The following is a 24,545-nucleotide window of genomic DNA, read 5'->3' as shown; positions in this document are numbered from 1 at the left end:
ACAAATTAATAAACAATTGTCATGCCACGATGACAAGGTGTTCTCAAGTTTTGCCTCGGATGTTATTTCATCTTTCCAGCTCGAAACTTGAGCCCTCGTGAAATACGTGCTAATAACGTTTTATGGGTTTTATGTCAACAGGTGTCTGTAACAGCGAGGGAGGATGTGCCTCCTTTTGGACCCCCTCTACCGAACCCAGCTGTCTTTAGGAAGGTGAGAAAAAGAGCTGATAAAACTGTCATTTTAGTAGAATCAGGATTGTGTGGAGTATTTTTACATTGACTATGTTTACATGCACATAATATTCAGTTTTTTGGGTTAGGCAGTAAACTGGGTGTAAAATGCGGTAAAACCTGATTGAGATGCATATCCTGAATGCTGATACTTTTCCTTTCCTTATGGTTGCCCCTCACCCTAACACTACCTCTTTTGTCTCTCTCTCTCTCCCTCTGTCTCTCTCTGTCTCTAGGGTCCTGAGTTTCGAGACTTCCTGCTGACAAAGTTGATCAATGCTGAAAATGCCTGCTACAAATCCGACAAATTTGCCAAACTAGAGGTGACACACGTCTGCGACACAGCCACACTCAAACACCACAACATGCCTTAATTCGCAGCTCAGCTTCGTTTATTATAATGACCATAATCACCTTCTCGGTGTGTGTGAATTGATTCCAGGGGCGAACGCGAGCTGCGCTGCTGGACAACCTCCACGATGAGTTGCACAGACAGAGCCAGGCCATGCTGGGTCTGGGCCAGGCGGGAGAGGAGGACAAGCTGGAGAACGGGGGACACGGGGGTCTGCTAGAGTCCTTCAAGGTGAACATGAACCTGGACAGAAGTGTACACGACACCATGCATTCTTCCCTCAGCTCTGTGACATTAATTTAATCACCGTTGTTACTGCACAAGAGTGTAATGTTTTCTTGCTGTTAGTCATCTAAATGTCACAGGTCTGCAAGACGACTTAGGTGCTAACCCATCAGTGGTGTTGTTCCTCCTGCTTTTCTCTATGCTCGAAGATTCTGACCTTATACCTTATAGTATGTGTGTGTGAAAATACTGTGCTTATGTATGTGTAAAACAAACTGTTTCCTCTCTCTTTGTGAATCATACTTCTCCTCAGTTTTCAATTTTTATTTGCCATCTAACTGGTTCTGTCTCATACCTCAACGTCTCTTTACACTCTTTTGTCCTCATCCAAAGGCCAATTGATGTTAATAGGATGTGTATTTCCGTGTGTGTGTGTGTGTGTGTGTGTGTGTGTGTGTGTGTGTGTGTGATAAATGTGTGACTAATGTGACAATTTGGCTCTCTTACTCTTCACAGGCATTATGGACAGCTATTTTGCACTTTCTGCAGTCGGTCCCAGGGGGTGCTGTTCTCATTGCTATCCTTGCAGTCACTGTGTATTACCTGTCTGCAATACTGTAAATACAACAGAGGATTGCCACATAATTAATAAACATTATTTTATATGATGTCGTTTGTGTTTATGCTTCCAAAGAAAATAAACACTTCACGCTTGATCTGCAGTACATAGCAGCATTAAAAAAGACAAAACATTAAGTATATAACTGTTTTTTTTTTATTTCAGTGATACTGGCTGGAATGCATTATGGAGTCTAGAAGAAATGTTATGAATTTTGTTATAAATGAACAAAATTAACATAAAGTAATTAGAATAATAAGGATTTGTACAACGCATGTTCATTCATTCACTCCAAATCACTTGGCTTCATAATGGAGAACTGAGTCCCCTGGTGGTTGTATTGTGCAATTGCATATATGAACCTAAATGTTAATTCCTACATTAAAACAATCTTGCAAGTTTAAAAAAACTCGTTTTTGTTCTCAAACCTTTTATTGAACAGTTCACACCCATTCTCCTATCTGTCCTTCCACACATAATTTTCCTGTCACTGATATTTCCTTTACCCATCTGCTTCTTCCCTTCTCCTCTGTGCTCCATGATCTCCTCTTCTCTATCATCCATTCACTTTCCATTTTTTCTCCATACTCCAGAGAGCCATGCGTGTCAGGAGCCACTCCATGGAGACCATGGTAGGGTCCCACCGTCACAGGAGCCCCGGGGTGGGAGGTGGGGTGCCCGCCAGCGTGAGTGGAGGAGGGCTACCGCAAAGCACCAGCGAATGCACAAAGAGCACCTTCACTGTGAGTGAGAGAGTATAAAGGGAGAGAGGGAAGGGAAAGGATGGATGGTCACTCAGGGTGGAAGGAGGGCTTGATCAAGGAGAACTTGTGCCGCTGGGTAAAAAGTGACTTTGTACCTTAAAGTACTATAATGGGGGGCTAATAGGGAAGAACATACATCTGTGTTGTCATCTCTTACACAGTACACTAAGAGAGCGAGAGAGAGAGAGAGCTTCTATGTCAACAAGTGAATAAGGCCACTTTAAGGAACCTGATTCCCTGATTCCAAACAAGAGTTTTTCCCATATATTTCTTTAAAGGAGAAACCTAATTCTATAATATGTGATCTTCAGCCTCCTGTGTTGTCAGCCAAGTCTCCTCTGAAGAGCCCAGTAAAACGGCGCTCAGGCCTCTTCCCTCGTCTCCACTCCAGCACAGAATCCCCATCGGACAAACATACACGCAGGTTGGTGTTTTGGGACTCACTGTTTTCAATGTCAGTGCATTTCCTGTTCTGTATCTTGATTATGTTACATCACAGACACTTCGTTTGTCTGTGTTGTTTTTATACAGGTAGCAGGAGTCCAAAATGTTGAATCATCAGTGTTGTCATTAACGTGTTGTATTGTGTCTGCAGTGAACAAAAGCCTGCAGATATCTACCAGCTCTCCCAGGAAGTGAGGTCAGAGACATTATCCAATCCCAGCTCACCTGAGATCTGCCCCAACAAAGAGAGGTAAGACCGTAACTAGTTCCTGGTGATCATCAAAGCTCCTCTACATGCTGTAGAAGGAGATGCCTAAAAGGCAAACTGGGTAAAGTTGGTCTTTTGTCACTGGTCTGATTTTCTTTCATGTTAAGTTCTCTACATCTGTGTTAAGTTCTCTACATTCTTTCCTCAACAGGCCGTTCATCAAGCTGAAAGAGTGCGGCAGCAGCAGACCTAACATCTCTCGTTCTTCATCCAGCACCAGCAGCTTCAGCAGTACCACAGGAGAAACAGAAGCTCTTGAAGAACTGGAGACAGTAAGTGCAACACGCACAGTTTGTTTCAACCAAGGAAGCTCGCCTTTATAAGAGAAAGGAGGAAATTGAGTGTTTGGGTTTAAAGAGAGAGCAGAACTGGGAACACCCTCTGAGTGATGCTGTTGGCATCAAAAGCTTTCTGGGTGAAATAGTCTGTAATTAGCCAAAACTGCCTAGAGAGTGTTGAATGTCACCACATTGATTATAATGATTACAGCTCCTCTCACTTTATGTGTATTATATGGTATTGCTTGTCAGTGTCTATGTGAGAAATGCTGTCAAATTGTTCCTACTCTCACCATTTAACTGGACGGGATCCATGTGCATGGATGCTCAGCGTGGGCTTTCAAAATGCATCAATCATTATTGAGCAGCAAAGTACACCAATGATCGTCACAAGTTTAGGTAAATTCTTGTTTTTCTCCTCATTTTGATGGGTTTGAAGGAATATTTCAACACTGAAATCTGCTTGTTCACTTTCTTGACAAGAGTTAGTTGCGAAGATCTATACCACTCTGATATCTGTACGGTGAATATGAAGCATCTTAGCTCAGCACAACAGCTGGAAATGGGGGAAACAGCAAGGCTGGCTCTGTCCTGTCTAAAAATCTGTCTAACAGCACCTTTAAAAGTCAATAATTAATATGTTAAATCATGTTTGTGTAATCCCCACAAAAGTGTTAAAAACAAGTTTTTGTTTTATCGGATTATTTCTGGGAAAAGACCCAAGGAAGCTATTGCTAATGGTCAAGAAGTCCAGCCTATATCTACCTGTAGAAAAGCAACTTTTGATTTTTTAACATTTTGGTTTTTGAACGTGTTCAGTGAGCTTTAGAAGTGCTGTTAGGGGGATTTCTTTTTTGTTTGTTTACTTTGTACAGAGCCAGGCTACCGGTTTCCCATTGTTTCAAGTCTTTATGCAAAGGTAAACCAACCGGCTGTTGGCTGTAGTTTCACAAACTAAATGAATAATAACGTATTTCCAAAGTATTTTATTGCTTTAATACTTCTTATGATAACTTTGTATCATAATAATTTCTGCCAGCGTTAAAAGTTTAAACTATATTATGCAAATCACCAAAAAAAACGACTTTCTGATAGCGCCTCTCTGCAAAGCATCATTTCCAGTTGAAATACTTTCAACTGGACTTTACATTCAGTTCCTCTAACTTTGCTGACAGTGATTTTTAAGTCTCCATTTCCTCTTCCATACTAATTCCTTTGTACTCTCCGTCCCTCAGGCCAGCCATCCCTCTATAGCGTCCTCTTCTGCCTTTAGTCCTTCCCTCAGTGTCGACAGCCAGGGATCAGGTACCCCTGTCATCATGTGCCGCAGTCCAACAGGTAAACCTACAATTTTACACACAGAGTGCTCACATCCAACATTTGAACAGAAAGACATCCTGTTGTTGACAGATTATCTATTGAGAATTTCCTTTTTATTTTTACATTCCCTGTTTCTAAATTTTGCAGATGTGAAAAGTAAGACGTCACCAAGGTCAAATTTGAAGTTCCGTTTTGACAAAATGAGCCACTCATCCACAACTGTAAGTCTTAGGTTCGAACTTGTTAGAGCAGAAACCACAGTATTTAGTGCAGCAGGTGGAAAGCAACAAGGAAAGGTCATCTGGTGTGTTTTTGATACACTCACTGTCCATCTTATGGTCATCTCATTATCTCCAAAATCACTGTAATTTCATTAAAACAGACAAGCTGGTGTTGGGTAATTGGCCCAGATTGAAAATGCATGCTGTCAGCGAACACTCCCCTCTAACTGGCCTCTTTGTTCACTTTCCTCTCTTTCAGTCCGAGTAGCTTTGTGGAATGGAAATATCAGACTTGCACAACAAAGGGACTGCACAGGTTGACGGAGCTGCAAAAAGAAAAATCACAACCAAAACAACAAAATAACCATAGAACCACTTCCCAATGCCAAGGATAATCTGACAAGATTACCAAGTGCCCCAGAGTCAGCACACACTATAACCTAACTGACAATACTGTGAGCGTATATATTGAGGTGAGGCAGCTGACATGTTGGTTTTCCTTTTAACCAACCTTAGGCCACAGAAATTAGTCAATACTTTGCCGTTGTTACAAGTTGCTGCATCTCAGTTGTTAAATGTTCACATCACATGAAGTCCTAGCATGGCTGTAATACTGTGAGTGCAGGCTGAGCTAGAATCTGCCTCATCTTTTTCTAGAGCATCTAGTTTATTAGAGAGATACAGTGAAGAATGTTAACATGAAACTATGGCTAAACTGTTACTCATTATCTGTTCGACTGCTGAGTGCTCAGTGGAATTAGAAATGTCAGACATCAGGATGTTCCCTTTTTGCCTTTGTCCCTGAATGGTACGTCTGGCAGCAGTTCCTCTTTTGCCTAAAAAAAAAAGTACACAGACAAACACAAAAGACATGCACACAGTAGCAACATTTTGGAAGTGATAACACAGGGAGTCTCAACTCTCTATTGTACGATCTGAGCTTGTTCTTTGCATATGAAAATGCTTTTCTAGGACCTAACACCTTTGATTTCCAAGATGCTTTTGTGACCTTGCTAGCTGCTGCATTGTGTCTACTGCACTATTAACTCGACATTGCTGAAAGTCAGTCGAAATACCTATGACAGCATTTCTGTACCTGTAAGGGTAACTTCAAATCCCTGAACTCAAGGTTTGTGGAAATTAGCTCATATGGAGCACAGTAGGAGACACTGCCAACACATTTTGCCATGCGCTTATTTTAGCCAAAGCCGCGCATTACAATCTATCGAAAGCCCTTTCATTACTGATGCATGCTCTCTCTTTCTCTCTCTCTCTCTCTCTCTCTCTCTCTCTCTCTCTCTCTCTCTCTCTCTCACTATGTGAGAGGACAAGAATCTTCTGGATCTGCTTACAGCACAGTTGTGGGTTGCCAATTAACACCCACATTCACTGAAAATTCTGAAAAACATTTCACCTTCTGATACCTCCCATTGAAGCTTCCTAGCTCGGTGTCTCTGTGTCTATGTTTGTTGGAACTTTTGAACAGGAAAGTCTCCCAAGTTTAAAGCTTCTCAGCATGTGCGCTGATAATAATGACTTGAAAAAAAGATGCTTCAGGTTAAAAGAATCTTTGAACCACACATGTAATGTGAACTTTGTAGGGTTATTATTATTATTTTTGTATTTTTGATTTGACGCTTTGTTAGTTGTTATTACAAAGTCTCTTAAAAGTAAATTGCAAAGCCAGGTGCTTAAAAGCACAACAGGAGAATAGGTGTACTAGTCCTCTCTACTCTATCAACTCTATCATAACATTAGCCTGGAGCTGCATAAACTAGAACAGAGGAAGGTGTGAGTGTGCTAATCAAGACACCCACATGTGTTTCCTGTGTGACAAAACAACTCAGCATGTAGGTCTTTGAAAGAATGTAATATGTGCTGCTCTTACAGTCGAGACAACCATTGGATGGCAGGATTGTGTGTGAAGTTCTGTCACTCAAATCCTAGAGAGTCGTTTCACCCAAATTGCAAACACCTACGTTGTAATTTGGGTGACTTTTTATTTTTGCAAGAAAGCTGCAGAACAGCTGAAAGAAAGTTCTGATAAGTACTTAAAAGAACAAGCTTGTTGACTAATACACACTGTGCTCAGTTAGGCCAGTGATTATCTTCAAAAAGGGAAACAGGGACAGAAATCACAGAAAAACAGGAAGTTCATATGTACTTTTGTTTGTAGCAGGTATTGTAAATGCTCTGCAGCCTTTCCTCTGTTAATATGCTTAATTTATTCAAATGAAAACTTCTTTAGCCTTGATGTCATGTACAAATGTAACTGCAGAGTATGCTAATGAATAAGGTAAAACGATTAAAGGAAATATGTTAATTTAAAAGATGTCTAAACATGTATATGTATATTTGGTTATGTAACGTGCCATTGAGAATTTATTCTAAAATAAAATGTTGTATTTTGTGTCATTTATGTGGTGTCTCATTTTTAAAATCTCACGCAACAAGCTTACAGCACAGTACATGGGTGTTTTTGTTCATACTTTAATTATGTATGTACATGGAACACTTGGGAGATATTATAGACAAATGTTGTTTCACATTTTGACAACTGCTATACTTTTAAAATGGTTGCGCTGCATTTAATGTTTTGCTTGTCCGCAGTCACATTTCAAGATAATTAAAAGTGGTGATATCAATAAAATTATGCCACATAGCTGAGATTTGCTCTCTGCTGCACCTCAGGGTTGTTCAGCTGGTTTATGCATGCTGCAGTATCTCCTCATTATCTGCTCCACTTGCTTGTCTTTAATGATACCTGCACATGAAGGATTTTCTGAACTTAAAAACACTATACTTCCACATCAGAGCATAATCAGGACAGCCCTTAGACATGTAGAGACAAATATTAATTCATTAATTTGTATCTTACGGTTTCCTCTGCTGTGATGATTTTCAAAGGTTTAACAATGAGTTTAACAATTTAAGAATGACGTAATGGTGAAATATTTGAGTTTAAGAATGAGGTTATAGTGAAATATTTGTCAGGGTGTTGTGAAGACGTCAAGGATTAACCACATTCCTACAAAAATTACACATCATTAAACCTCAGCAGACAATTGTTCACCTGCTTCAACAGCAGTCAAGAAAATCTGACGGATGAGTACACAGTGGACTGGTCAGGGTCTCTGGTGGCTCTCTGTTGTCTCAGTGCATCCTGGGAAATGTCTGCATACACCACCTTTAACATTGGGAATGGGAAAAGGGTTATTTAAGCATTATAGTCTCACTTTGCCAGCCCATTTAAGCACGCACAAGAGCATATGCACAGACTGCAGACATTTTGAATGTCAGTCAGAGGAAACAAACAATGTTGAGGGTCTTGCGGAGAGCATCCTGTCTTGAAACTGAACGTTTACCCACCTCAGTCTTCTGCCTAGACTTGGGGACAGCTGTAAAATGCAAAAAAAAAGACAATGCAATAAATAGAGCAGTTTTGACAGTGCTACTGTAACTTTTTATCAATGTTAAAGGCTATTGAGTACCTTTGTGAGAGGAAGTGCCACGTATCTGGGGTATGGGGCATCGAGGTGGAGGCTGTGGAGCTGGGTGTGGTTGGTCTCTGTATACAGCTGCAGGAATGGACAGCGTCCTGGGAAGTGGCTGAGGCTCGACTTTTGAACTCAGACAGTGAGCCAATCCCAGAATGATGGGAAGACAAAGAGAAGCACCGGCACAGACCAAAACCCTGTGTAATACACTCCTCTGGAAGGGGTCAGCTGGGGGAAGGATACACAATGATATACACAAATAATGCAATTAGACTTAGTACACTGTTGTTGTGTTTTGTTCACTATTTTGATGGATTTTTTTGTATCTGCTCTTTGCTTTTTTGAGAACAACTAATTCAGCATTGCACATACAGACACATACACGCTAATAAACACTGACAAACATTTGGCCGCACATACCTGTAGTAACGTTCACATACTTGAAATGTCCCTGATCTGTATCACCTTGGCCCCATTTTACCCTGCATCCATAAGAACCTTCGTCTGATTGTTTGACACTCAAGATATTCCAAATGAGTCGGGTTTGATTGGCTGAGAGTGTCACATTGGTCAGATGGTGCCTCACACTTAGCTTTTCATTTCTTGAATTTGTCCGCATCCAGTTTCCCGTCCAGGCGCCTCCACAGTGCTGGACTACACAGGACAAAGACAGACTGCCCCCTGCTGGTACATAAAATGTCTCACGTTCTGCCAGAACCTTCTGGCTGCATTCTTCAGCATGGAGACCTGAAAAAAGGGAAGTCTCCTATTATAGCTCATTGTAGTCATTGTGTGCAGTGGTAACTGATAGACAGTGTTTTGATAAAGCCATTTACTTGTACCATCTCAAGACAGTGTGTAACCATAAAGATTTTGATCATTTGACCGATTTAGATGTCCATCCAGTTTTTCTATGTCATATAATAAACTAACCCAAACAAATGGTCAGAAGTGCATAATGCCATCATACGTTTGAAGTGAATAGACTTAATGAAACTACAGCATAAACAACTATGCAGTTGTACAATAGCACATTTTTCTATTATACCTTTTTCACACATATACAAAAATCTGAAATGAGATTGCGTATTACATTAGAGAAATAACCCATATCACTCTATGTTGGTACGGCATGGTTTTACGACAAAATAGACAACATAGTAAACCAGTTTTGACTGTGCCTGGGCACTGAGGTCTGGCATGTTTAAATATAAAACTTTTTATGTTACTTTTCCAGTATAATGATAAAATAAATAAATAATAAATAAAATGAATTACCAAAAGCTTGCCTTTACAAAAACTATATATAATTTGGAGTGAGTCATAATTCAACAATGAGTTACAATAACTTATTTTAAAAGATCTTACAGACAGGTGTAGCATTTACCAAAGCTACTGCAATAGGGGTCCATTCAAAGGTAAGATTATCCAGCCAAGTTCCTCAAATGCAATTTAATGTATGAGATATTTCCCTTGTTTATAAAAATACAACAATTTGAATAAGAACTAAAAGGTCTTACTTACCAGTCTGAAGAAGGCTGAGACAGCTGATTGCGCTGAGGAAATAGTAACACATGTCTGACTGTAACAGTGTTAGTCAACGTTCATCCCAAGTTGGTTTTATTTCCTCTGTACAGATAAAGTCATGGCTTGTGTTAAAAGTGCTTGTTCAAATTGTTGTCAGTTGCAGGGAGTCCACCAGCTTGTTCTTTCTCTCACTTTCTTTTCCTATTGTCAATAATTTAACAGTCTTTTCTTCATGCTGCTGCCGCTGCTGCATTTGTCCAGATGGAGGTAAAGGAAGGAAGTGACCCACTGATCAACCCCCCTCCACACACACACACACCACAAGGCTCACACACTAGGAAAGCAATGACCTCATGAATGGTAATATAAACTTCCCAACAGGAAAGGGGCCAATTTTAAGGAACAGTAATATAAAGAGAGGAAAACCTAGCACTATGGAAACAAACTTTTCTGTGTGTGTAATTTTTCATGTAAACTCTTGTGTTAAAAATCCCTGTCAGATGGTTGAGTTGTTAGTGTGTGTGTGTGTGTGTGTGTGTGTGTGTGTGTGTGTGTGTGTGTGTGTGTATGTACGTGTGTGTGTGTGTTTGTGCTGTGCGTGTGTGTGTGTATAGTGGAATAAAAATATAATAACATTGCTGCATGCTAAAGCTGAATAACTCACTACAATGCTGATGACTTCCTTTTAACTGAGTAAGTTAAAAGCAGTTTAAGGAATTAATTTTTATCCCCCCCCAGCTACTTACAAATAGTTGCAAAGCGTGGTTATATTTTGTAAACATTAACCGGACGTTTAATACGCAATTATTCTGTCAAGTTTGATTTTAAGCGCGCTCGTTTATCTTTACTCCGTGTCCTCTCCCTCACGTGATTTGTGGGACTAACAGAGCCCAGAGGAAGAACCGTGGTGCCCTCTAATGCAAAATATGACAGCTGTAAGTCCATTTAAGGTTTAAAGAATTAGATCATAGTTGTCTTTAGTTCAATATAGTTTCACAGCAGGAGTCATCATGAACTTTGGAGAGAGACTGAAAATGGTCATCACAACTGGAGGATATTTTTAGGATTGTTTGTTTCTTAACTGTTTAAACAATTTTGAGTCTACATGGATCACCACTCGCCTTCTTATTCAATATGATTAATACAGGGATGTGGTTAAAATAATAGAAACAAATAAATAAATGGATGTTTTCAGAGACCTTTCGTGTAAACACAATATTTATTAAATGATTTTAGCTTTGCTGGCAGCTCCATTGTGACTTGTCCCACTCGCAAACTCCGCCCAGCCGCCACGTCAAAGACCGGCCCGCGAGTGCATAAACGGTTGCACAAACAAGCGCACCCTGTAACACTCTGACTGTCGGTGAATGAGATAAACAAAGAGCAGGTAACTTTTCAGGAATACAGACAACACTCCTCAAGCTCTACGGAAACATGGACACTGGTAGGTTATGTGCCACTTTCCCCTCTTTCAGTCCTGGTGATTTGTGTGGCCGGCAGCCTAAGTGCAGTCTGTTTTTGACAGCTAGAGGATGACAGCTGAGGGAGCTAACAGGCTAAGTTAGCACTCATTGCGTTAGCATGCCAGCTGCTAGCATGACTTTGCCGTCGTTTACTAATCTAGGTTTCTCAGATCATGGTGATACATTGACAGCAAGGTACCGTCATCCAAGCTGGAGAAATAAGACAGCTAACACACCTTGACTTGTGTAAAATCTGGTGCCAGTTCCTAGGAGCCGGAAATGTTAGCTTGTGTAGCTAGCTAACGTTAGTAAAGAATGGAGTTGGAAATACCAGAAGCTGTCAGTCTTTAAAGTGGTAGCGATTCATTTTAGTCTAGTTTTCATTAGGAAAAACAGAAAAGGGAACAGTTTTACCTCACTTATATTACGCCCCTTTGTAATAGTTATCGTACAGCTTTAGTGAGTGATGTTAACCTTAAACCAGCCAAGTCATTTGAGTTGGATTGTTTCAATTCAATCACTAACCTCAGGTTTCACTTTTGATGGTAAGGAAAGGCTTTGGTCTTATATGGTATTTCGAAAACCTGTGTTAACTAACTTTTCTCTCAGAGCCATTAAATTTTCTATATTTCAAAGTATGAATTAAAATAAGGACTTTGATAGTGTCTTACTATCTTTTGCCCTGATTTTGATTGTGGATGTCTACTGAGCCTTCACTGTTAGGCTGCATGTCAACTGTAGTTCAGCCCTTTACACATGGAGCAGTGATGGGCATAATAAAGTGCTTAGCTAATATAAAGCCAGTTGTATAACCACTGATGTATAAATTTGCAAGTCACCCTGGCTGCCTGTGCTTGGCCCCTCTCCATAGAAAACCTCTGTGATGTGCAGTATGTCCTCAGCATTAATTCCTCCACTTGTTGAATAAGAGATAGACCAACTACTCACTTTTTGGATAGGATTTTCAATATTTGTTCTTCAACGCACACCACTCTTATGTTGTGTATGTGCAAACTGTTGTCAGTTTATAGCTGTCTGTTACAGGTTCTCTCACTGTTTAGTTATTCAAGCATACTCATCAGCGTCAACAAAAATTCTTATGTTGCACCACAAGCAAATGTTATGTGGACGTGGGACCCCATGCAGGCCCGCTCTCCAAATATGCTCTGCCTTAGCATGCTTATTTTCTGATAACATGGGCATTACAGTTAATAGAGTTTGACACTGTCCTAATCCACAGCGGTCGGTGCATTTGTGTCAATGGAAAATAACAGAATGCAGCTGAGAGAGAGGGGTTGAATTCTAGGCAGCATGCATGACTAAGCAATGTCCCCCTCAGTGTTTAATTGCTCTGCACTATTATTTGACGGAATTACAAAACATACATCAGTGGCAGTGTGTTTCGTCAAAGTGTGTGTGCATTCATCCTTCCCCATACAGCAGGACAAGACAAGCTTTCTAGTTTGTTCCTCTCACAGATGGAGCCAGAGAAGTGAAACCAGCCAGGTCTGATCGGCCTTTTGCTCCCTAAGGCCACTTATAGAAAGCATGCGTGATTACTTCCTTGTTGGTCTTTGTCTTGTGCTTTGCCCTATGCCAAGTCTGTCCTTCATTCTTTATCAGAGATCTAATCATAATTGTGCTGTTAGTTTATGACTATTGATCTGGTGTTTTCCAGGCATTATTGTGACATCTGAGTATGTTACATAAATAAGATCTTAAGAAGGAAATGTGGATGCCTAAAGTGCAAAGATGAGTCACAGGAATTGGGACAGTAGGAAATTCCTCCTCATAGTTACAGTTAGCTGTCTGACTGCCTAGCTCTTGAAGTCTTCCTGTTACAAGTTAACTTTAGTTATGTGTGTCTTCCCACCTTCATTATTTTACCATTCATTCTGTCATTCCTTTGTTCGATATCTTAATTATTCCCTTCAACCTCATCTACCTTTCTCTTCTTGCTCCTCTAGGTCTGAGTCAGGATAAGGTAGCCACATTCCTCAAGCGGCTGCGGGCCGAGCCACGCTACCTGTTAGCCCAAAATGTGTCAACCTGCATTGACCCATTGGAGGTTTGTTTGCACCGGCAGACTGTCCAGGATACTGTGCACATTTTCCAGCACTCTATCCCCACAGAGGGCAAGCCCGTCACCAACCAGAAAAACTCAGGTAGGATATAATGTACCATAGCAACATTCATGATCATAAGTGTACTTTTTACATTAAAAAGAAATGTGTCCAAATATGGGTTTGAGTGAATGTCATGACATTGGGTTATCACACACAGATGTCTTGGATTCAGCATTTTGTCAATTTTTACAACAACAACAGACAAATGTTATTTACTGCATATTTGTAAGTGAAGTCTTCTGAAATAGCTCAGAATTGACATTATCAGGACAAGCTGAAAAACTTTCCTTCAATTATTCAGGTTCCTATACATTTGATTATTCAAACCAGTTGCCATCTGGATTATCTGCATCTCACTAAAATCTCGCACAGTTTTTTTGTTGTTGCAGAAATCTTATTTTGCTATGTGGACTCTGGTCAGCTCATTATGTGTTGGTGGACATAGTGAAGGCAAAAAAAGTTAGTCTTTTCTCAAAAACAGACTAAATATCTAAAGAAAGAAAGTGTAAAGATGGATGCACGTTGAGCATCCTGAAATTGCGGAACACATTAGAAAGCAGACCATAGGTTTTATAACCTATACTTGGTGCCATCAGTTGTCATTTAGTTCGGCATGGTATGATATAAACCTACAGAGAAATGAAACTATCTTCATAGAGGTCCATGTAACTCTTACGTCAATCTAATAAGTTTTATAGGTCATCCACATGCATTTGTTTGCGTCCTCAAAATGATAAAACTGTGTTTACGCAATACCTATTAAAGGTACAGCCCTGTTCACTGAAAAAATGTAATGAACGGTGACTTGAGCCTCTAGCCTTTGAGGGTTTAGAAGTTATTAGTGAATATAAAGATGCCTGTATGTTTGTGACTTGTCACCTATCGGAGCTGCTATATGTAGAGCAAAAGCAGCATTACTGATGTACAGATGTATGTTGCTGTATTTTCTCACAGACCTGCATAGTTTATAAAAATCATAGTTCTGTCTGTCTTTCTTTTCTTCATTACAAGGGAGATGTTGGATCTTCTCGTGCCTCAACGTCATGCGACTTCCCTTCATGAAGAAGTTTAACATAGAGGAGTTTGAGTTTAGTCAGTCCTATCTCTTTTTCTGGGACAAGGTAAGCGCGCGCTGTGTGTGTGTGTGTGTGTGTGTGTGTGTCTGTGTGCGTGCGTGCGTGCGTGCGTGTGTGTGTGTTGCATTGTACTTTACACAGTAATTATGCAGCACTTTACTACTATACGGTCATTGTCCACCTAAAACCCTCTTTTGTGTGTTGTGATCAGTGCTCTTCCAGGTCCAACATCACAGTGACACCTTGTTAAATGTTTTTATCTCTCTTTCTCTTTATGACCTTGTCTTTTTCTCCTACATGTATAGCCAGTTGACTGTTCCACCATGAATACTTTTTTCGGTTACAAGTGCCAGCTGTAGGGACTAACAGTGACTCTAATATTCCAAACAAGGAAACTGCAAATGTGGACCTCTAAAAATATCTTTCCCCACTCCCAGCCTGTACTCTAGGTTATTACATTACATGTGCAGAGTTGGCAAGTCTGTAGCAAGTCGAATCTATTAGGGATACTTTGGATTTTTTATAGTGGGGTTTTGTGAGGTACTTATTCATAGCAAAGATGCTCCATATCTTAGGATAGTGCATTACAAGCGGCACCAATGGTATGAAAGTAGATGCGGCCATGTTTGTAATTGTAGTGAATGTCGTGTGGATTAAACTGGGGGCGTGCCGACCGCCATCTACTAATACATGACACAACCAGTACACTGACTATGGATAAGTACCTCATACAACCCCACTTCAAAAGATCCAAACCATCCCTCAAAATCTGCCAAAGAGAGTCTCAAACAACAATATCTTCATTAGCAAGTCATTCAAGCCTTTGATATATTAATGGTATTTTACATAGAGCATTCTAAATGGCCGTGCGAGGCCTGCCTGACACGTTTCATTTATTTTCTATTTTTGTGCCGGTAAAAACTTGATGCCTGAATGTTGCTGGTTTCCAGTCTTCAGTTTTGGGACTTAAGTCTAACACGTCTACCCTTCTGCATTACATAAAGTAACGTCACATCATTAGATTCTATAGCCCCTTACAGTTTATTTGTTCATTCACCATGTTGCTCTGATGTGTTTGCTCTTTTTATTTTCTACAGGTTGAGCGTTGCTACTACTTCCTCCAGGCCTGTGTGGAGACGGCACAGAGGAAGGAGCCCGTTGACGGACGCCTTGTCCAGTTCTTGCTCTCCAATCCAACCAATGATGGAGGACAGTGGGACATGTTGGTCAACCTCATTGGTTAGTTCCCATCATAAAACACAATCACCTTGACAAGAAGTTCATGTTGAATGAATGACTAAGTTGGGTAATTTGTGCAATTGCAAATATATTTGGTAATTCGAAAAATTAACTACTTTTATCTATAAATTAGTTATTTGACTAGATTAAAAATGGTTTTAAATTGTAATTTATACCAAAGACCCTCTTTACGAAAGATGTTTGCATTTCAAGCAGCAGCTGTATGTTCTGGAGATATGTGGCTTGTGAAAAATGGGTCCAATAGGTGACTCAGTGGCGAAAGAATTGCTCATAATCTGTGTTCACGTTCACTTCTCCCATTGGAATCAATACACTCAGAACCTGCTGCTAGTCTCCTACAGAGGCGTGGCCGCGGCGGAGCCCATGTGACACAGATACAGGAAACTACTCTGAGTTGGGGCGTCTCGTTTCTAAACATCTCTGTTTATATTGTCCTGTCTTCAGAAAAGTATGGCGTCATCCCAAAGAAATGCTTTCCAGAGTCACATAGCTCCGAGGCCTCACGCAGAATGAATGACATCCTTAATCATAAGGTGCGTTTACACATTTCCCTCAGTTCAAACTGATTAAGCTTACATATCAGTGAGTCATGTAATCAGTGAGGCAGTGCTGACTGTTGTTTTTGTCTCACTGTGTCTTACAGCTAAGAGAATACTGCCTAAGACTGAGGAACATGGTGGCCAGCGACGCTACTAAAGCTGAACTGTCTGATGCTATGGACACCATGATAGAGGAGGTGAGACTGAAAGAGCTCATACAACATTTTCCTGTAGAATATATTCTTTTCCCCACAAGAGTTTTTTCCGAGGCAACTAAGAACTTTTTTAGGAGCTCAGAAACATAACCTTTGTTTGACTGGAACTAACGGGGCAGAGTTTGCGCATCACTGCCTTTTACTGATCAATCAAACACTACAACTGTACTGCTTCATTCACAAAATAAGGAACCACTAAGTGACTCCAGACCCAGACCAAACCCAGAGTCAAACAAAAGCATGAATACAGGACACATGCAGACTTGTTTATGAATAGACACACGGTCCCCACTGTATTGGGTATGCATGTACAGTCTAATGCAATCCTCTACATCTGTTTTGCTATAAAGTCTACTGTTATGATGCCTATAATGTTCAGTTTTTGTTGACACTGTCAACATTTTCTTCTTTAATCATGACATCAGTAATACACATTTAGTTGAATTTACACAGTTTTGACAATCTCAACAGAAATCTTCATCATTATAAACTTCATGAAGGTAGAATTTAGGGCTGGGCTGTTGTATTGCATTCCAATAGATTGTACAGTGTACCTAATAATAAGTACTGAACAATGGTGTTTAACTTTGTAACATTATTCCGTTTTGCCAGAAGAGGGGGCTGTCAACCATCCAAATAAGAGGGGCAAATCTTAGCAGGTTTCAAGAAGGTTTAACAATTAAATATTGTGGTACTTTTTTATTTTGGTACTAATTTCATATCAAACTAAACTTAACATAAAAGTACACTAATAGCACAGGTGATACTAGTGCATAAACATGCCAGTAACTTCCATTTCAACTGACAGGTGTATTTAAGCCTGTCGCGAAATGCAATAAATCAATTAAACGCATGATAAATAAAAATGAGCTTGCATCGGTGACTCAGTTCCTTAGCGCAACAAGAAGTGAGCCCTCGTGTCGGCCACAAGTTCTCTGTGTGGGGAGGCAAGACTCCTCGCGTAGCCTACCACAAAGTGCAGCAAAAGATCCGCGTGACACGTATTGCCAGAGAAAACACTAGCTGAGAGTTGGAGGAATAAAAAAAAAAAAAAAATAAAAAAAAAAAGATGGAATTGGTTTCAAAGCCAAATGCGACAGCTGCAGTATGGGAGCACTTCGGATTCAAACTGAATGACCGTCGTGAACCACTTAACCTGAGTGAGTCGGTATGTTGCATTTGTTGTAAAACAGTGGCAACACAACAAACATGCATATGCACCAGTGCAGTTTTCCCAGCTGGGAAAAAAAACTACAACAGATGGGCCGTCTCCATCTTCCCGACAGTACACAATCACTGGAGGGCATTTTTTGTTAACAGATTTATTTAAAATGTCTTCCAGTTCCAGTGTTAAATATTCTTCAGAAATACAAGTTTATTGATCTTTGATAAGGTCTACCTGCGTTATTATGCCATTATCATTATATTAGATGAAAATGGTCTCAGAACGACAATATTATCATTCATTGCAATCATTTTTGGGACAATTTATTGTCCAGCAAAATTTGTTATCATGACAAGCCTAAGTGTACAGGGAGAAATGATTCTTTTATAGTTTCAATATTATAAAACATTTGTTTACATTTACTGCAGGGTCATTAACTGTCTTACTTTCAAAGCCTAAACCAATTGTTTTTTATAACAGAACTTGCAGAATACCTGCCTGTGTCTGCAGTGTAGTATTGTTTAAAGTACTTTTTTCCAATATGTGCACATTACACACAGACATGTTTGGACCAGAGTGTGTAAAAGCAACATATTTAAAAATTATAATTGATAGTTAATAGTTATTTTGCTCTTAACAAAAATCTAATGAAATGATCATTACTGTTAGTTATTTTATATTGTATGTTTATTAACAGTTTATTGTTGCACACATACATTTTAAATATTATATTAACTAAATATATTATATTACATACTACTAATATATTACACCAAATTATAAATAACTTATAATTTGTAAACCTTTAAGAAATCGTTTGTAAACCGTCAAACATTATTTAGATGGCTTTTATGAAGTTGCAACTGATGATTTTAATACCTTGTTAATTGGTTATACATACTTTGAAAAAGCATCAGTCAACATTATTCAGAAATCAGATATTCAGATATTAATAGTGCACAAATCATCTCTTGTTTGTCAGCAAAAAAGATAATAATAGAGCCAAATAAATGTTTCATTAGTTGTATCTTTATTATAGCCACATGTATAGTTAACTTAACTATTTATAACCTTAGAAAAAGTGTAAACCGTATATCTAAATGTATCAACAAGTTCTATTTTATATAATACTTAACTACTGATACCATGACATCGATTTTACAATTACTAATACGTAGTCAGTACAATAAATCATCATTTAATTATTTAACAGTAACCTTTACCTAAAGGTGAATAAACTATTAATTTACCATTGACAATGATGGTTATTATAAAGTGTTACCAAATGCGTGCGTGCGTGCGTGCGTGCGTGCGTGTGTGTGTGTGTGTGTGTGTGTGTTGAAGCTCCTAAAGGTTACACTGCGTGGGTGTGTATGCGTAAGAGGCTTTATTTACGCGGTGTGTAAATGTATAATTGGCCAGTCAGTCAATCAGCCTCCCATTGAGACGATTGCACACAGAACAGGGGTCTGGTTATGGTGCCTTTGTAGTCAGCTGTTTGGTTGCATTGTGCTGCTGGCTGTTTGCTTGTTTAAACAGTCGCCTGTATCTCACAGCCCCCACCACCACCACCACACACACACACACACACACACACACACACACACACACACACACACACACACACACACACACACACGCGCGCGCAGAACTGTATGTTGTGCAACAGTAAAGACTGCTCTCACTGCACTGCACGACAGGGTGGGGGGGGATGCGGATGGTTGTCAGTGTGTTTGTTTGTCCACCTGGAAGTGGTTTGTTTTGCGAAACACCACTCTGTCACTGTCGATGGTGATGGAGGATTTGGTCATGTCAGAACAACGGCTGACGTAAAGCCAGACAAATTGTTCAGCAATATTGTTGCATTTGACCAAAATCATTCTAAAAAACAATATTCATAATTGGACACCTACCTCACTACAAAAATGTTTAATCCCAATCTGCACACTATTTGCACACCTGTGCAAATCCCAATGATTGAAATCATGAATCAAGTGGAATACAAAATCATTATTTTCTTTTACCTTAACAGGCTTTTGATCCTGTTATGACTCCAGTGTTGAGTTAGTCGTCAGATTTATCAAATGGGTAGGGCATGTTTTACGTTTGTATTTTTAAAAGCAAGATCCATTTGGACATTATTTTTATGTAAAATCTACTAATCATTTAAAAACAAAAACTAAATATGTCAGAATGTTAGCTTTCCTGTATTTTAATTTTTTTTTTTTAAATATGTTGGAATGAGGATCAACATTAAAGTTATGGCCAATATATCAGGTATACATTATAAGTGGATGATTTACTTATTAAGGAGTACGTAGGGCTGGGCAATCAAATATTACAGTATTTTTGACCAAATACTTTGATATTGCGACAATATTGTAGGGTTGACACTTGGTCCTTTCCCAAAGTATTTACACAATGAGATTTGTGATAAATAATCATCAGTAATGTGGATATATTGATTAAGTGGGTAAAGGCAAATAATAGAACAGCTCAGAAAATGACACTTTATTGTAATGCGGCTTGTAAAACCAGGAAAAGACAAACCCTTATATCATATTACGATATTACAATATCTAAAATCTAAGACGATGTCTAGTCCCATATCACAATACGGATATAATGTCAATATATTGCCCAGCCTTAGGTGTATGTGTCAATTTTCCGTTTTAGGAAGCAGCACAGTTGCACCAAATTAAGCAGACTCCACTAAGGACAATTAGACATGTTGTAATACTGTGATGAACTATAATTATTATTTTTCATATATAGGAAAAGTTGGGTTTATCCAGGTCAGAGGTTCTTAAACTTAAAGATTTGCAAGTTTTTCATTGGAAATTGAATATCTTTGTGTATTTGTCAGACAAAATGAGCTATTTATATATTTGTTTATTTTATAACCAAAGCATGAATGGTTTTAATTTAACAAATATCATAGTTAATAATGAAAATAGTCCCTAATTATATCAGAATCACCAAAGTCAGTCTAATAAATTCACAACCCCATCTACAGAGCAAGTGCCTCAGCTGCAACATTACTGTTGGTGAACAGCTAAGGTGTGTGTGTGTGTGTGTGTGTGTGTGTGGTGTGTGTGTGTGTGTGTGTGTGTGTGTGTGTGTGTGTGTGTGTGTGTGTGTGTGTGTGTGTGTGTGTGTGTGTGTGTGTGTGTTGTGTGTTTGTGTGTGTGGGTGTGTGTTTTACATGAAGGGTTTTCTTTGGACTCTTACAATTGGGGAATCTAGTGTTTCTTATACATGTTCACCTGCATTTGCATCTATGTGTGCACATGTGTTTCTCAGGGTCAGAGTGCTGTGTCAGTCCTACTTTGCTGTGTGCGGAGGTGATGCTGTCCACCCTCCCTACGCGGCGGCTTTGATTGTGCACTGGTCTTTATCACGCGAGCCCCACACATTCTCCCATGACAGGCAACCGGGGTCACCGTGTCTGCTTTCACTTACTGTATTGATGGTGCGCTTGATTTAAATGGATCCCTTTGCGTGTCAAGAATCTATTCTTTTTGTTCACACTGGTCAGGCGCTTTGCACATAACATTCATCTACAAACCTCTGCAACAGCAGCTTTGCCCACTTTGAGCTGCACCTACATGAGCAAGCTAATCTCATACACCGTTTGTCTTTATAGAGGCTGTGAGGATGACAGGATCCATATGCTGTGTTATTGAGGCAGAGAGGATTAGTTTAAGTTTCAAAGCCAGTCTTTCTCTTTCATGCTGTATCTGGTGTGTGTCCCTGCTGTTCTACTCTCACTTACATAGACAAGTAGGCAGCGTGCACCAAACAGATGAAGTGATATTCACTGGTAACTGTACATGCACGGAAAGTTGCCAGTAGACACACACAGATTGTATCCCTCACACCACAACTGTAGCCCCTCCATGCTCCATTGCGTCATGGAATCAGAAACGCCATGTGCAGCTCTGGTCTTGGCTCTGAATGCAGGAGAGAGATTCTTTAGACTAGTCTAATTCATGAGACGGCCATCAAATCACAGAGGAACTTTCCTGCTGCAGATCCAAGGGTCAGCGCTGCTGGCTATTGACTCTAGTTGATTGGTTGTTTCATGGGGGTGGGTTGCTGTCCATTTGTCATTGTTAGAAGCTGCAACAATAGCTTTGCCATTTCATAGATTTCCACTCACATTTCTCAAATGTTTTTACACCATTGTTAGAATGTAACACTGACCACATGTGTTGCATGTTTACAAAACATGGAGGTTTTAATCAAAACCTTGCTCATTTTTATCCAAACTGTTTGCATGGTGTCATTTGCTTACACACACAAGTCCAGCTTCTATTTAATAGTTATACATTTGCGTCAGTGTAGCAATGAGGCACATGTTTTTCTTCAATTTTACAGTTGAGAGTTGAGTTGTTGGTTGAGAGTCAGCTTTAGACCCTAATTATGTTTAAGTGTTAAAGTTATTTCTACTAAAAGCTAACAGTTATTTGGCTGTATCGTTTTCAGTGCAACATTTTATTTATCTCATGTATCTCATAGGCCGATATCGATACAAATATTTGGTGATTTAAAAATGCAGTTTTCCGTTGTATCAGCAGATATATATTTTTAAAAATCCAGGAACGCGTAACAAAATGTAGATGGTTTCCCTAACGTAAGTTATTTGTAGTTATTAATAAGTTCTCACTAAAATATGATTATGCAGTTTAAAAATAAACTTGTTTGTTTTATTGTCACAATAGAACAGAGGAATATCAAAATATAAAGTTCTGATGAATAAAATGTATAAAAATACAAACTTAAGATATGGAACTTAAAGGGTTAATTACAAGTGTTGCCAACAGGGACGTTTAGAGTGCCCTCTGGTGGACAAACACTCACAATATGGTTGAAGGGTGTTTTGTTCATTTTTATTTTATTTTTTAAATATTCATTTATTGGCCATTATAAATGCCAATACCAATAGTTTGGAAAATGCCTAATATTGGCCGATAATATCAGCCCAGGATATATCAGTCAGGCTCTACTTTTTGCTACCAGACAAGATAATAAAAGCAAAAAATAAATTGCTATTTCAGTGTTCTTCTGTAAATCAATATAAAGTGCAAGCTTACAGAAACTAGACCGTTCCATGACAATCTATTAAAGTTTGGCAGGATAGCTGGTGCATCTGATTTATAATGCCTTTAAAGCAACATGCTAAATCAAACATGTAAATGCCACTATTTTACTTTTTTACTTTTCCTATAGATAAAGTCACAGGTGTTGGTAAGGATTTATCCTAAGGCTTAGGCAAAGAGTGGACCACACAAATAGTCCAGGAGAGAGGAAAGGCTGACATCTTAAAGTGCTCATTATGTGCTTTTTGGCTTTTTCTCTTTCCTTTTATAGTGTTATGTAATTTTCTTTTTTTTAAAGGCATTTACTATCTCCAACAGAAAACACTGTTCAGAAACTGCTCCAAACAGCTCTATTGTAGTCCAGCCTTTACTTCCGTGACCAACGTGCGTCACTTTGTAACACACGTTATAATGCTCGCCTAGCTGCTAACGCCCTCATACTCTGCTTCTGATTAGCTAGCAGTGCTTACCTTAGCTACTGCACATATATATATATTTTTTAATTAAACCATGTAAACCTATTCTTCTAAATACAATTATGTACCTGAAAATGAGCATAATATGAGCACTTTAACAAGTGGAGTGTGTTGCCATGTGTTTGGCCTGCTTACTGTATGTGTTAGGCTCACTCCTAACTCCAGGTGATTTGTTTGTTTGGGCTGTGCAAAACAAATAATCACGCAGAAGGATGCCAGCGGGTCAACACTGCACAGATGCTATCAAACATTAGTTGCGGTTAGCCCCAATGGCGTGCCGTCAGTCAGTTTATTGTTTATAGCAAGACACGCACACTCGATATGTCACAGAATTGAGACTGACCTGAGGTGGACCTTCTGCTAGAGACTGATGAGTTGAAGAGAACGCTGCCTGTTAACGTGCTGGATCCTGAAACCTGTGAGGTTTGATTATTATGTTTAGAATAATAAGATATGAATGAGATGGTCTTTTGAAGTTGGAGTCCAAACATGAGTCGAGTTTCTGAGTAATGCCGGTTGACGTAATAAAGAACTTTTACCCTGAGGGCTTGGGATCAAATTATTTGTGAATTCTGTTTTGAAAAACCAATCATGATAAATTTGCGGACAAAGAATGATCAGTATTCCTCATTAAAACTCCCAGTGCATTGTGAAAGCAGTTAGTGTGTTCAGAAAATTAAATGAAAGACATAATGTGTTTATTTGATATGTATGTATGTATATTTTAATGTTTTGTCAGCCTCCCTGTTCCTTCCCAGCTCTCTGTATTCCTCTCTCGTTTCTCTGTATCTTTCCCTCTTTCCCACACATATCTGCCATTAAGGCCACAGGCGTTTCAATATTGGTCTTGCTTAAATGTCACCGTGGCTGTTAAATCTCTGACTGAGGTCTCTCTTTTAGCCCAGCCCTTGCCTCACACCTACTTTATTTACCTTGCCCAGGCAAGATTGGTTGGCGCAGGGCTAAACTGGCATTAAGAGAGATGCTTACAGTATGTCTCGGGGCATCTGAAAGACACATTGTAAAGGTAGTGAAAAAGAGTTTTTCTTGGAAGAAAGAAACAAAAAGCAGGAAAGAAGAGAAAAGGCTGGGGGTCAAGAGGGAACGGGAGATGTCTTGTCAAGATGCCGAGGGCATCTGGGCAAACACAGACAAGGGTATGGACACCTTGGCATTTCGTCTTGCCCACAGGGAAGTCTAAACAAAGGAGTTGAATTAGGAGGAAAATGGCTCAGGGGTGTTGAGGAGTTGAACAGATGCCTTTGTTGACTCTGCGCATGTGTGTATTTTTGTGTGCGTCTGTACTTTTGACTTGACTACGCGTTTCTGTGATGACGAGCGGGGGGGGGTGGGGGGGGTGTTTGTTTGAATAAGC

General features: G+C 39.5%; 3 protein-coding genes across 14 annotated transcripts in view; 2 read left to right on the top strand and 1 right to left on the bottom strand.

The window, feature by feature from the left end:
- Positions 1-7,134, top strand: part of rap1gap2a (RAP1 GTPase activating protein 2a) — a 93,814-nt gene extending 86,680 nt beyond the window's left edge. For all 11 annotated transcript variants that reach the window (XM_032512200.1, XM_032512203.1, XM_032512202.1 and 8 more), the window contains 10 exons: positions 142-213; positions 470-556; positions 676-816; positions 2,023-2,172; positions 2,505-2,617; positions 2,789-2,887; positions 3,057-3,177; positions 4,419-4,521; positions 4,651-4,724; positions 4,984-7,134. In XM_032512200.1, coding sequence (XP_032368091.1) covers positions 142-213; positions 470-556; positions 676-816; positions 2,023-2,172; positions 2,505-2,617; positions 2,789-2,887; positions 3,057-3,177; positions 4,419-4,521; positions 4,651-4,724; positions 4,984-4,992 — 969 coding nt within the window. In that variant the 3' untranslated portion in view covers positions 4,993-7,134. The remainder of the gene's footprint in view (positions 1-141; positions 214-469; positions 557-675; positions 817-2,022; positions 2,173-2,504; positions 2,618-2,788; positions 2,888-3,056; positions 3,178-4,418; positions 4,522-4,650; positions 4,725-4,983) is intronic.
- Positions 4,277-10,056, bottom strand: si:dkey-52l18.4 (uncharacterized). 2 transcript variants are annotated; one of them, XM_032512214.1, is made up of 6 exons: positions 9,746-10,056; positions 8,642-8,968; positions 8,216-8,449; positions 8,094-8,122; positions 7,798-7,911; positions 4,277-4,527 (listed from the first exon to the last, which is right to left on the bottom strand). In XM_032512214.1, exons 1-5 carry the CDS (start codon positions 9,795-9,797, stop codon positions 7,813-7,815), a joined length of 741 nt encoding a protein of 246 aa, XP_032368105.1. In that variant the 5' UTR covers positions 9,798-10,056; the 3' UTR covers positions 4,277-4,527; positions 7,798-7,812. The 2 variants fall into 2 exon arrangements, with proteins under 2 accessions (XP_032368105.1, XP_032368106.1); XM_032512215.1 differs by lacking the exon at positions 4,277-4,527 and adding an exon at positions 6,345-7,488.
- Positions 10,057-10,954: 898 nt separating this feature from the next.
- The window catches only part of blmh (bleomycin hydrolase), a 24,892-nt gene continuing 11,301 nt past the window's right edge, over positions 10,955-24,545 (top strand). The window contains 6 exon segments of the mRNA XM_032512213.1: positions 10,955-11,192; positions 13,179-13,376; positions 14,349-14,458; positions 15,511-15,652; positions 16,118-16,206; positions 16,317-16,409. Of these exon segments, the coding sequence (XP_032368104.1) occupies positions 11,183-11,192; positions 13,179-13,376; positions 14,349-14,458; positions 15,511-15,652; positions 16,118-16,206; positions 16,317-16,409 (642 nt within the window). The 5' untranslated portion in view covers positions 10,955-11,182.

Source organism: Etheostoma spectabile, chromosome 3 (genome assembly GCF_008692095.1).
Source record: "Etheostoma spectabile isolate EspeVRDwgs_2016 chromosome 3, UIUC_Espe_1.0, whole genome shotgun sequence".
Taxonomy (NCBI): Eukaryota; Metazoa; Chordata; class Actinopteri; order Perciformes; family Percidae; genus Etheostoma; species Etheostoma spectabile.
This window is presented reverse-complemented; position numbering and strand designations above follow the sequence as displayed.

Coding starts and splice junctions, on each gene's coding strand:
- si:dkey-52l18.4 (XM_032512214.1), bottom strand. CDS start 9,797: ATGTGTTACTATTTCCTCAGCGCAATCAGCTGTCTCAGCCTTCTTCAG. Junction 8,969..9,745: donor TCTCAGCCTTCTTCAGACTG/GTAAGTAAGACC, acceptor CCCTTTTTTCAG/GTCTCCATGCTGAAGAATGC. Junction 8,450..8,641: donor GTATGTGAACGTTACTACAG/GTATGTGCGGCC, acceptor TCCTTCCCCCAG/CTGACCCCTTCCAGAGGAGT.